Here is a 13,129-nt window from a genome sequence, read left to right on the forward strand (position 1 = left end):
TCCCGACTGCGTCACACTCGGCTGCGAACCGATCCAGTGAGTGCTGGAGGTCGCAGACCGATGATGCCAACAGGACCACATCATCTGCAAAAAGCAGCGATGAGATCCTCAGCACACCGATCTGCAAACCCTCCTCCACCCGACTACGCCTCGATATCCTGTCCATGAATATCACGAACAGGATTGGTGACAAAGCGCAGCCCTGGCGGAGGCCAACCCCCACCGGAAACGAGTCCGACTTACTGCCGAGGATCCGAACACAGCTCTCGCTTTGGGCGTACAGGGATTGGATGGCCCTGAGAAGTGCCCCCCTCACCCCATACTCCTGCAGCACCCCCCACAGTATCTCCCGGGGGACCCGGTCATATGCCTTCTCCAAGTCCACAAAACACATGTAGACTGGATGGGCATACTCCCAGGCCCCCTCCAGGATCCTTGCGAGAGTGAAGAGCTGGTCCGTTGTTCCACGGCCAGGACGGAATCCGCATTGTTCCTCTTCGATCTGAGGTTCGACTATCGGCCGACATGTCTGAGGTTGTGATTCAAAATTATGAGCTAGTACATTAAAATTATGAGATAGTCTTCACTAGGAGTGTAAGAAAATATCGAAAAAATCAAATATTGGGATATTATGTTTTGTGATACTGTATCGATTCTCAAAAACGCTGTATCAATTTTTAATCAATAGTTAACATACAAAGATTAACTTAGTCAATACTTTATTTCATTTGCAAAGAGATGTGCCCTCTCAGTGTATGTCTATCGCAAGGTAGTGCTATGACGTTGGATGTTACAGGACTGTGATAAATGCAAATGCAGATCCCACTGTTCTGATTGCATAAAAAAACATCTTTACTCAGATTTTATACATAATGGTGATGTGTCTTTATACTATGACAGTTTTCCTAAAATTAGATTAAAAAAATCGCAATATATCGTCTTACTAACAGTATCGCAATATATCGCAATATATTTAACCGTAACCCTTGTATCATGATACGTATCATATCGCCAGATTATTGCCAATACACAGCCCTAGTCTTCACCAACTTCACTTCATCACCTCAGTTCAGTTCAGGTAGTTATGGAAGTCCATTTCAGCCACCAAAAGAAAAAAAAGGATTTAAAATTGGCCATGATAAACTTTTTATATACTTTTTATATAAACTTTTAAAATATCTCATCACTTACTATTTTATCACTAATTGTTTTCTTTCTTTTAGCGGTGAAAATGGGCTTCCATATGGTATCAGTTAGCTCAGACCCTTTAATGGTCTAGTGACTTGTGGTTTCCCCCGAGTGCATGCTGGGTAGGGGCTCCCAGAATAAGCCGAGTGTGATGGAGAGTGCCAGACAGATGCCGTGTGTTTGCTCTAGTAATTGCCTGAAAACCGGGCAAGCATCTATTTGAAAAGTGGCTTAGTGAACATTGACTGACTCAGGCGTTAGCTGCCCTCTAAACCAGTCAGCCAACAATGACACCGGGCCTCTCTGCTGTACACAGACAGGGTAATAGTACTGGCAGCTGTCCTTTACGGGCCTCTGCAGAGCCCTCTTCTTCTTCTGACCAGTGGAAAAAACAGGCCTCATGTGGTGGAGAGGAAGCCTGGGAAACAGGAAGAATGGGTTTGGGACGGATGCAACAAGCACTTTAGAGCCAGATCGGACTCTGCAGTTGGATGGAGGGGGATTATAAGGCAAGGCAAGGCAGCTTTATTTGTACAGCACATTTCAGCAACAGGGCAATTCAAAGTGCTTTACATAAACATTCAAGAACATTGCGACAAATTGCAAAAGAACATTAAGACATAATTAAAACAGTTATAAAAACATTAAAGATTAGAAAATAAAAACAGGCTACAAAATAAAGCTAGGATAGAAGCTAAAATAGAGTATAACACACAAGAGTAAAAACTCTAGTGCAGTATATAAGATCATTATCTGGTTTAATAAAAGGCAGCAGCAAACAGGAAAGTTTTAAGCTTTGATTTATATATAAATGAGAAGTAATGATGAAAGTGAAAATGGAAAGCAAGAGCAGCTATTTATAGACAGGCACAGACCCTGTAATAAGCATGGACATGATTGTTGGATAGGGGGAGAAGGAAAAAGTTTGAGGATGGAGAAAGAAAAAAAAAGTTTTTTTGCAGCAGGAATGTGGATGAACTTAGTTGACTTCCACTGCTGACTGTTTTGACGACATGTTTATTCTCACAAGGCCGCATGTCAATGATAAAATGCCAGACTATTTTGCAGCCCATGTTCCTTCCTCTCTCTCTCTCTGTGTGTGTGTGTGTGTGTGTGTAACCTTAGGCTTTAGAACCTTAGGCTTTAGGACCTTGAGGACCTTCCTCCTCATCCTCCTCCCACGAAAGCAGAGCTCCTCTTGACAAAAACAAGGGCTGGGACTCCAGCGAGAAGAGCAGTGTGCCTGGTGCATATCTAGCATAGGCTCTTCGTGCATTTGAACTAGTTTGTGCATGTTTTCAATTTTTTAATTTTAAAGAGGACTAAAAAGCACAGCAGCAGCAGCAGCAGCAGCAGCACGATGTTGTGGGTTAACTCAGCTCGTCAGCTCTGCAAGATGTTTTTCTCTCTGCACGTTGTGTTCCTGAGCGTGGCCATGGTTCACTGCAGCGCAGCAAAAGCAAATGAAAAAGGTATAAAAAGTATTATTTTTTTTAATTTAATGTTTATAATGTTGCCTAATTTACTTCACATCACATACATAATAATAATTTATCATGTATACAAAATTTTATTTTTTAAATTTAATTTGCAATTTTGTTGTTAAAAAGAAAGTATATAATGTTGCCTGATTTACTGCAAATCACATACAGAATACAAATGTATCATGTTTTTCTCTCTTCTGTTTGATTGCACAATCACTTGAATGTGATGCGTTCACGTGTTGTTTTGCTGTTATTCTTAGACTGCATGATATCCAATGGTGTGGAGTACAGAGGAGAACAACAGAGCTCCTCCTCGGGTCTGACCTGTCTAAACTGGACCAACACCAGTAGAGACTATGATGTTACACTCCATCCTGACTCAAAGACAGGTAAACAACTTGTCTTTTAATGCAGAATGTGTTGGTGAATGCCCCTTTAAATGAAGCATCCTGTTTACTGCTGTTGGAGAAGTGTCACACACATGTCATGCAACTGATGTTGATAGGTGCAACAGTTTCCTTACAGCATAACAAACAGCTCTTAACATCTTTGTTGACGTGTTGATGCAGTGTAATAATAATAATAATAACAGCATGCCACAGTCACAGGATTGATATTAACAGCCATTAATTTATCTGTTTAAATGGCTTCTATTATACAGCAGCTGCCATTTCCTCTCTTTGTGCTCATGGCTGCCTGTTCATTGTGGTGTGATGAAGTAGTGTTAATGATTTATGAAGCAGTAGGACAGACAGACAGACAAACAGGCAGGCTAGTATTTTCCAGGAGGCATCAATAACAGACGTGTGCTGTTTTTCATCCCTCCTCCTGTAGGTGTGGGAGATCACAATTACTGCCGAAACCCAGACTCCTCTGAGAGGCCTTGGTGCTACATTACGGGCCCAGATGGGACGGTCCAGAGACAATTCTGTGCAGTTGACACATGCAAAGGTAAGTTAACACTTTACACAATAATCATTATTATTTGGAGTTGGCATTTGCACAAGGAAGTTGGACATTTGTAGAAAAAAACCAACCAGAACCACAGCGACCTGGCAAAGATAAATATGCATTTTCCAAATGAATGACCAAACAACACTAAAACAACAACATCAGACTGTGCTCTCTTGATGGTGCCGGCACTCACTTTCTCTGCCCTGTAAAGCTCTCATTATTTTAAAAAGTGGGTTATGCTTGGGAGAAATAATGAGGTGATTTTTTTGTTTGTTATGCAAATGTTGTAATTAGTCAACACACAAAAAAGAGCTTGATGAGAGAGGATGCAGTCAAATTATCAACTTTTATGGGTCAACCAAAAAGTTTTTTTTTTCAAAAAGGTTCCTCTTGGTTTATTTGTTACCACAAAGTGAAAGATGGATTACTGCCAGTTTACTTTCCATGTGTTTTTTTCCCATTTAAGAGTGTTAGTCAGCAGTAGGTCAGTTGGTCAGAGGAGTTTCGTCTACTTTGCTCTTTGTTTCCTTCTTGTCTCTGAAGCTAAACCATGTCACACAATAACAAAGCCCTGCAGTAATGCCAGAAAGTTGAGTCGTTGACCACGCCCAAACATCAGCTCATTGGCAGAGAGGAAAAAACTTTGCTTGGATACAGCAGCTAATTGGCTGCTTCAATTCATAAAACTTGTGTGGGGGAAATGGGTTACGAGTTAAAGAGCAGATGTTGACTTCCTGTCTTGTGAGATAGAGTCGAGCGTGCAGAGCCTGTTTGTGCCTGGCACATCTGAAAAAAAGCCTCTCACTGATTTACGTTCCAAGTTCTTGAGAGCAGTTTGAGGGCTTTCGTCCTGCTGGTTAGAAGGGTTTTGTGTTAGTGGTAATGTTGTTGGACCAGCAGTAATTGGAAACCACACGGTACAGATGATGCACCAGTATGTGCATTACTACAACAAGTGTCTTCACACACTATACAATTATTATTATTATTATTATTATTATTATATTTTATAATGTGATAAAGTACAATTTCTGGAAAATCAACTGCTGAACTGTTTATGGACAAAATAACCTGACATACACAACCCTTCAGGCTAATTCAGTAAATTCAGAAGGCCTAAAAGAGGTGGAAAACGGGATACCTGGGGTAGTCAGAACTTGCTAAAGATCAGTGCAGACCTCAAACTCACACCTCTTACATATTGACAGTGGTTATGGGGAAATAGGGTTGTCTGCCAGTGGGTGCCAGATTACCTGCTATAAGGAAAAGCTTGTTGCTATTGTGCAAGCCTTCTCTCTTGACAAACATTAGCCGAGCACCTGCAGACTTTATTTTGTTCATTTATTTCCTCCAAATAAGTTTTTGTATTTTCATGTGGCTGGGAGGGGTTTGGGGCTTTTCACCTGAGGCTGAAGTTGGGGGATTCACTACCGCCACAACTGACAAAAGAAGGCGCTTCATGACATTGATGCAAAAATCATGAAATAAAAATCCCCAAATGAAGCAGCCGTAAAGCAGTCCTGCTCATTGATTTCCAACATACCCCACAATGGTGTAATACACCCTGAGATATTAAAGGGAGAGAGTTGTAAACGTTGTACATGATATCGCAAAATCAATCTACAAATAACTACAGTACATTCTTCATTTCGCCCCATCTGTGTGGTGAAATGTTCTAGTGGTGGTTACAGTTCAAATTTACAAGTACTACTTGATTTGATTTGGCTTCCATTGGCAGTACATCAACAGTTAACACAACTCACAGCATCCCCAATTAAAATTAATTTAACTGTTGTTTATATTGCTGGCATTGTTTGTGTCTTTAGAACAAGCCTCTATTGTACCAGCGGAGGCCGCACCCCTCAAGCCAACCGGAACCATTCCCTCCACAGAGAGCTTTCAGACGGCCAAGTCGGGAGCTTCTCAGGGAGAAGTTGCTGCAGTGCAGCCGGTGATGGGAATCAGCCAGCGAGTACGCACAGGACCCAAAAAGAAAAAGGACCTTGGCACGCTCGGTATGTTGTTATTACTCTGAAAACATATATGATGTTGGTTTTAATCATAGACTGTATATAAAGATGGACGACATGACAGCTCCCCAATAGTGAAGCCAAAACATCTCGATCACCCCCTGGTGGTTGGCTGCAGTATAGGTCATAAAGCCCGCCCCTCCATGTTAGTGGATGGGACGAACTAAAAAGTCAAAGTACACATCAAATACATTTTTCCCAAAGATGGTTTCTGTCATTTTAAGTGGTTTCTGTCATTTTAAGTTTCTCATCACGCAGATGTATGTTCAAGTGTTTGGTTTTAATTAGTTATTTGATGCTAACAAAAAGGGGGTGAGACTTCATGATTGACGACTGTGAGACTCTTTCGTTGACAACCTGCGGCCGTACTTGGCTGGTGGTTGGTTCGGGCGGGTGACCTCAGTACCGCGGCGCCACCGCCCGATGACTACTGCGCAGATTCTGGCTCCAAATGACGTCAAAATCTCAAGGTGGCAGCTCTCGTATCCGGGATATTTTGGCTTCAATTTAGTACAGTGGGAGGAAGGGGAGACGCGTCCATCTTTGTATACAGTCTATGGTTTGAATAAACTTAGTTAGAAGTTATGCCTTGCTACATGAACTAAATACACTTGTGTTCACTTTGTTCGTTCAGTTTTTAACCTTTTATGTTTTTTGTTTTTCAGGCTACGTCATCGGCATCCTCATGATGGCAATTATAATCCTCCTCGGAGCAGGCATCACAGTTGGCTACTTCTATAAGAGGTCAGTATCTAAATCACAGCAAGATGATCAGTCATTTGGTTCAGTCTTAGAGGGATTTTACGAAAGACTGTACAGCATTTACTTTTTCTTTCTCTTTGAAGAGGTATTTAATTTTTAAAAGTTTCCAGGGTGTCTTTATTACATTGTGCACGTCTGCTGTAACAGTGGCGCTTCAGAGCTTTCTTGTGGCTTCCTGTTTCCACTGGAACATGTAGTGCTGTTCACACCTCTAAGATGCACAGGAGACATGCTAGAATGGTTAGTTAAAACATGTGCACGTTAAATGGTCTGTTGAGTTTAGGGCATCAGCTGTTGTTCACATTCCCCAACGATGCTCTGTGTTCTTCCACTTGGATGTAATGCAGCGATTTAAATGCCTCTATCACACAGAAAACCCCACAGCAGAACGTGGGGAGGAACACAGCCGGAAATGAAATGCCTCCCCCTCCCTCCCGTCTATTTTGAGCTTTCTTATTTTATATTCTGGTAAGAGAAGAGCGGGTTGGATTGGATGGAGACACGTGCACATTCGCTGCAGTTATGTAATGTGCAAAGTGATGGCCCCCATGTTGCGATTCCCTTTGGCCCAGCACAAAATGCCCTCACAGGCCTGTGTTTGGCTGTCAAATCTGATTAGCAGTCTTTGTTTTCTATTCTAGGAGGTGATTATTAATAAGGAGGAGCAGCATGTTATGTCAGAGGGTTTATACCTGCCCTCAGCGTGTAATGCATGCAAACGTTCATACTATAAACTCCCGTTGGGAACAGGCTCTTGACCAATCAGTCAGAGTAGGTGGTGTACTGACCAGGACACAGATCCCTGGCAGGCTTCCCATACACAAGCACTTTGAATAGCTCCCTGTGAATCCTGACGCTCTGCAGTAATGAGCAAGTGTTTTGAATCAATGCCGTATGGACGCCCCCAATGTTAAAAATACACCACATCAGATTGCCGTGCAGTAATCAGTCTTTGAACATCTCTTTGTGAACAACCTACAATAATGATTTAAATGAATTGTTCAACATTTTGGGAAGTATGCTTATTCTTTTTCTTGCCGAGAGTTCGATGAGAAGTTTGATACCACTCTTGCTATATCTGTCAGTTAAATAGAGTGGTGCAGGAATGAGTCCTAAAACCTTGAAATTATTTCACATTTTAGCACTTCCGGTTCCCTCGTCTCAAAGTCAGTGTTTTTTTTGTATGGGTTTAGTGAGATGCCTGAAAGAAGGTCTGTGGTTAAAGTGGCAGTAGGCAACAATATTTTGGCATAATTTGGCAAAAATTCCATAATAACCTTTCAGCATATTGTAATTCAAGTGATCTGAGAGAAAACTACACCTCTGCACCTCCTCATGGCTCTGTTTACAGGCTTTAGAAAATCTTGCCCGTGACGGCAGACTTTGACCAATCACAGGGCATTTCAGAGAGAGCGTTCCTATTGGCTGTTCCACAAAAGGAGATGCGCGTTCACGTCTGGTCTCTGCAGATAGTGAAAGCCTCGGTCAATGGCGGAACAACCTACTGGAAAGCTTGCTATTCCAGCATTGGCAGCAACTGCCTACACCTCAAAACAACCCAAAAAAAGAAAGACAGACTTTCAAAAAGACAGTCCAAACTGTTGATGTCGTTAGAAGGTAATGTGTAGCTCGCTGCGGTAGCCTCCTCAGATGTAGCGAGCACGTATGAAGCGCGTGCATATGCCCGTTCTCGTGTGGGGGGAGGGGCTTCGGACAGAGAGGGGAGAGCGGAGAGAGCAGCTCGAGGGGATGCAGGATTTTGCGTTTTCCGGATTTCTACGCACTGCAGCTTTAACACAAGCTTAAGAGACTTTAACGTTTTGTTCTACCATATAAAATACGTCAGTAAATATCCTACTAGTGAATTTTGAAGCTTTTACGTGTCTTAGAAAAGGCGCTTGCTAACAAGTGGCTAAATGAGCCTATAATAATACGTCATCCCTGTAGCACACTACATGTAGCTGGTGCTAGCAGACAGTTAGCTTAGCTTAACAGCAAGACTGGAAACCGCTAGGGGGGAAACAGCTAGCCTGGGTAGTTTGCAGGGCAACCAGCTCCAGGACGTTTCTGGTTCCGACCAAGAAATAGTCTGACACATACAGTAACCCCCCGTAAAACAATAAGTTGACGACACCAAGGAACGCATAGTATGACTGTATATGTAGACGTATATCAGTGCACAGCAGTGTGCTTACCGGACGGCAGAAATAGTGCCGTGCAAAACTAAATTATTTCTATTCTTTTGTCATATTTTGCCGAAATGCCCTGTGTCGAACAATAAAATATAAATTGTTATAATTATAATATTATTATAAATATAATAAGCGTTTTCAGTCCAAAATGGCGGCAGCGACTGTTGTCAAAAAACACCGGAGTTTCGTCTCTTTGCTTCTATAATCTTTGACGACACTTTGGTTTTTGTACAGATTAAACAAACGGGCAGATTTTTTTAAAAATTTTGGACAGAGCCAAGCTAGCTGTTTCCCTCTGTTTCCAGTCTTTGTGCTGAGTTAAGCTAACTAGCTGCTGGCTCTCGCTACATAATGCACAGACATGAGGTATTAATCTCCTCACCCAATTCTGGGCAAGAAAGCAAGAACGTTTCTGGGAAATACGCTTTAAGCTAAAATGAACTACACACTAGTGTAAAGAAATCAGTGGTGTTGCACAATCAGTGGTGTTGCACAATATGCTGCACTGAAGCATGCAGGTAGGAAGTGTTTTGAATCCAACAGTGTATTCTGGTGTCTTGGCTCCAGATCAGTAGAAAGCAGCCTCATCACTGAAGAGATAAAGTCCTCGCCAGCTTGTCAGCTGTCTGTTCCCTTTCACCATCTGCCCCTTTCCTTTGCTGCAGACCTGGCACGAGTTACAATAGACTCTGTTATCTACATACAGTATGTTATCTGAAGCTCCTTATCATGAATATTTAGCTTGGGTGGTACATAGCATCAGTATCACTCTGATAGCGATTTTTATTATGACAACAGCAAAATAAGACTTGACACTGATTGTTAATTTGTATGATCGCTTTGATCTTTAGCTGAGAGGGATAATTAAAGTTAACATTATTTTATTAACATTGAATCACATCACTATCAATAAATCAATCAATCAAAATGTATTTGTATAGCCCTTTACAATAACCAAAAGGTACCCCAAGTGCTTTACATTAACATCAAGAAATAACAGGAATAAAAACATAACATATCATAAAATCATAGAAAGGGATAAAAAAGCATAGGAAAAATGTCACCAGGCTACAAGGTATTAAAAGCCAATCTAAATAAAAAAGTCTTGAGTTTAGATTTAAAAAGTACTACGTCAGTGACAGTGCGTATATCAGGGGGTCACTTGTTCCATAGTTTAGGAACAGCGACAGTAAAAGCACGATCACCCCACAGCTTATACCTCGACCGTTGGACTTCTAAAAAAGTTGACCCGAAGCCAAAGCCCTGTTATGCTCGCGGAGAGTTAAAATCTCGGACAAATAAGGTGGGGCGAGGCCGTTAATGGCTTTAAAAACAAACATCAAGAGCTTAAAATAGATTCTAAAGCAAACTGGAAGCCACTTGTATTGATGACCACGATGAATCTCTTTTGTGTTCAGGGGTCGGGACTTAAAGAAGCAGCATGAGCAGCGAGTGTACGAGCGTGAGATGCAGAGGATCACCCTTCCCCTGTCGGCTTTCTCCAACCCCACCTGTGAGCTGGTGGACGAGAACACCATCGTGATCACGGCGGAGCACGACACGACCCCCGTCCAGGAGGAGGACATGGAGGGCGGGGACCCTCTCATGGGCCAGCAGGCCGGTACCCCCGGAGCATGAGTAGGCGTGTGTAGTCCTCGAACGCTGGACTAGTGATACATTTTGTGGACCAAAACACTTCTTCACATGTTTGTTTCTCCTTCCTGCCTCCCTGAGTAACCTCTGTTTTAAACGGAGTAAGGGAGCAGTGATCGCTCCAAAGACTTGAACTGAATGTCCTTTGTGTCTCCTTTCCTTTGGTTTTTATACATCTGAGGCACAAACAACACAAGCTGTGGGCACCATTTATGGTGAATCTGTTGTGAATGAAGATATGACATGAGGTCTTTTTTGATACATTTGATAGCCAAGAAAATAAGGTCATGTGCTGCCCCCTTAAAAAACAGTATGAAGATCTAGTCTGATGGACTAGTCAGTGTTTATAATGGTGTGTAATGAAACCAGTTCTTTGTTTGGAATGGGGGTTTATAACCTTTTGTTTTTTAGTATGCTTCCATGTGGAGAAAGTCTTCTCCACAGATATTTGTATTGACCTGTTGGCTGTGCCGAGGGAGACGCGGATAAGAAATGTATAAAGACTGCTTTATTGGAGACACACTGGTGGCCCAGATGTGTCCAAAAATATCCTCTTCTGAGACAGGATGAGGTAAAACAGGCCCACTGAAGACACGGGAAGACTTCCAACTCTGCCTTAGCATGATACTTCTGAATGTACTTGTTTATCTTTAACCCGGATGATTTTTTTTGTTTTTCTCTTTGTAATCGACGTGCCGGTTACAAAGCATGACGTGTGGTCAGGTCGTCGGCAGACATAAAAGAGGACTTGCCCTTTTCTTCCACGGGTTAAGGAGTGACAGGAAATATACTGAGTGCTCTCAGGAAGCACGAGAGACAGTAGATAGTCCTCAGGACAAAACAGGCCTGCCACAACAAAGAAGAGAAATCAGTCTGTCTTTGCAGAGCAGGACAGGGATTGTGTTGAAGTACTGAAGAAGACTGGAGATTAGATTTGAGTTATGCAATTGATGCTTCAGGGTAGAGACGGGGATGGAGTAGAATAAAAACAGTCCAAAGTTTGGTGTTCAAAAACATGAGTGCATGCACATGGTTACCTGCTGTATGTTTGTATTCAGGGGCCATTTTTATTTTTGCATCTTAAAAAAGTAGAACTACTGATTGAAGAAGACATCTTAGAAAATACCTGCCTGGAAATAGAAATCATCGTTAGTTTGTTACACGTGATGCATCGCTACTTCTCTCCCGTCACTCCACATGATCTTGTTTTGTGATTATTGCTGAATCCACGTCACTGATAATCTTTGGTTACTGCTGCTCCATCGTTTTAAAGCATCTGTGTGCTGGTTGTATTGTTTTCTTCATACAAGCAACGTGTTCTAAATACTGTGGCTCAGCATTTGAATTTAGCACTTGTATTTGTATGAATGTCAATATGATTTTGACTGCTGAGACTGAAATAAAACATCAAACTCAGATGCTATGATGTGATGTCATTTGTACATTTAAAATTATAGAGGTAGGACAACATGATGAATGCTTGGATGTTTTGTGTCTTGTTGTATTCAAGGTTTGTTCACAGGAGGAACTTTTTGCAGCAGCTCCCTCTGTTGGCAAATCTTATATACACACAGTATGTCAGCCATTGGAGTCAGCCGAGAAAGTAGGTTAAGATTATAATAAGGTAACAAGTACAAGTAGGACAAAGAGATTTGAAGAAGCTTGTAAAATCATCTCAACTTTAACCGCTACAGAAAGAAAATGTTACAAGGGAGTTTGGATTTCTGGATGTTATTCAGAGATCGGCACAGACACTGTGATAGTGACACATTATTGATTTATTTCTGATTAAATGACAATATTCACCTTTTATCTGATGATCCACAGCTTTATTCAAAGGTGCTAAAATAAGCGGATATAAATTCCAATCAATGAGAATCATTTTTAAGGTGGCAAGTAATAATGATTAAAATAACCAATTTAATATTTTGTCATTAAGCCTATTTATCATTTACTCTGTGAAAAATGGCAAAAGCAAACATTACAAAAAGGAAGCCTTATATCTGCTTTTGTCTGACAAAAAATATAAGTAGGGTATTTAAAAATGTACAGTATGTTACGATGCAGACAAAAGCAAGACATTCTGTTGTTGTGAAGTTGAAACCAATACATTTTCTGAATTATTTATTTTCATTACCTATAGAGGACAACAATTGAGCTTTTTTATCATTTTGTCATTTATCAATTAATTCCCTGACGAATTATAAAATATGACCATGTCAGTTCAGCTGTGAACTGATTTCTTGTAGGAAAAGAAAAAGGAACAGTTCTTTTTGTGTGTTTTAAGGCAAATGGATCTAGAAATTATTTAAAGAGGACCTATTATGTTTATTTACAGGTGCATACTTGTATTTTGGGTTTCTACTAGAACATGTTTACATGATTTAAAGTTAAAAAAACACTTTACTTTTCTCATACCGGCTGTGCTGCAGCACCTCTTTTCACCCTCTGTCTGAAATGCTTTTTGAGCTCCTGCACCCCCTCCCAAAAACCTCTGCTCTGATTGGTCAGCTGTCCCACTCTGTTGTGATTGGTCAACCGAATAAAACTCTTCAGACTGTGCTCCAGCTCCGCTCTAATTAGCTTTGCTTGAGGGTGTGCCAAACTAGACGTTATGCAAATGTCTTGTATTGTAACTTTGTGACATCACCACGTTAAAGAAGAAAAGGCAGGACTTTAATTAAGGCGTTTCAGGCAGTTCAGGAGCAGTGTTGCTATGGGGGAGATTAACTTCTAGACCTTTTACATGCATAAAAAACTATATAACACACTAAAGGAAAGAGGAAAAGCACAAAAGCATAATAGGTCTCCAGAAGAGCTGGTTATTCGCAACACTTTACCAACATGCAAAACTGAAGAATGACAA

The 13,129-nt window shown here is 41.2% G+C and overlaps 1 protein-coding gene across 2 annotated transcripts; it reads left to right on the forward strand.

Moving 5' to 3' along the window:
* The first annotated feature begins 2,363 nt into the window (after positions 1-2,363).
* Positions 2,364-11,679, forward strand: pik3ip1 (phosphoinositide-3-kinase interacting protein 1). Of its 2 annotated transcripts, none has more exons than XM_037777027.1 (6): positions 2,364-2,660; positions 2,933-3,061; positions 3,507-3,623; positions 5,459-5,641; positions 6,322-6,400; positions 10,029-10,248. In XM_037777027.1, exons 1-6 carry the CDS (start codon positions 2,549-2,551, stop codon positions 10,246-10,248), a joined length of 840 nt encoding a protein of 279 aa, XP_037632955.1. In that variant the 5' UTR covers positions 2,364-2,548. The 2 variants fall into 2 exon arrangements, with proteins under 2 accessions (XP_037632955.1, XP_037632954.1); XM_037777026.1 differs by having other exon boundaries at positions 2,368-2,660; positions 5,453-5,641; positions 10,029-11,679.
* The last annotated feature ends 1,450 nt before the right edge of the window (positions 11,680-13,129 follow it).

This window comes from Sebastes umbrosus, chromosome 8 (genome assembly GCF_015220745.1).
Source record: "Sebastes umbrosus isolate fSebUmb1 chromosome 8, fSebUmb1.pri, whole genome shotgun sequence".
NCBI lineage: Eukaryota > Metazoa > Chordata > Actinopteri > Perciformes > Sebastidae > Sebastes > Sebastes umbrosus.

What these genes read in the sequence shown, in the direction of transcription:
- pik3ip1 (XM_037777026.1), top strand. Translation starts at nt 2,549, where the DNA reads ATGTTGTGGGTTAACTCAGCTCGTCAGCTCTGCAAGATGTTTTTCTCT. An exon ending in AGCAAAAGCAAATGAAAAAG is followed by an intron (nt 2,661 to 2,932) that starts GTATAAAAAGTA and finishes TGTTATTCTTAG; the next exon opens with ACTGCATGATATCCAATGGT. An exon ending in AAAGGACCTTGGCACGCTCG is followed by an intron (nt 5,642 to 6,321) that starts GTATGTTGTTAT and finishes TTTGTTTTTCAG; the next exon opens with GCTACGTCATCGGCATCCTC.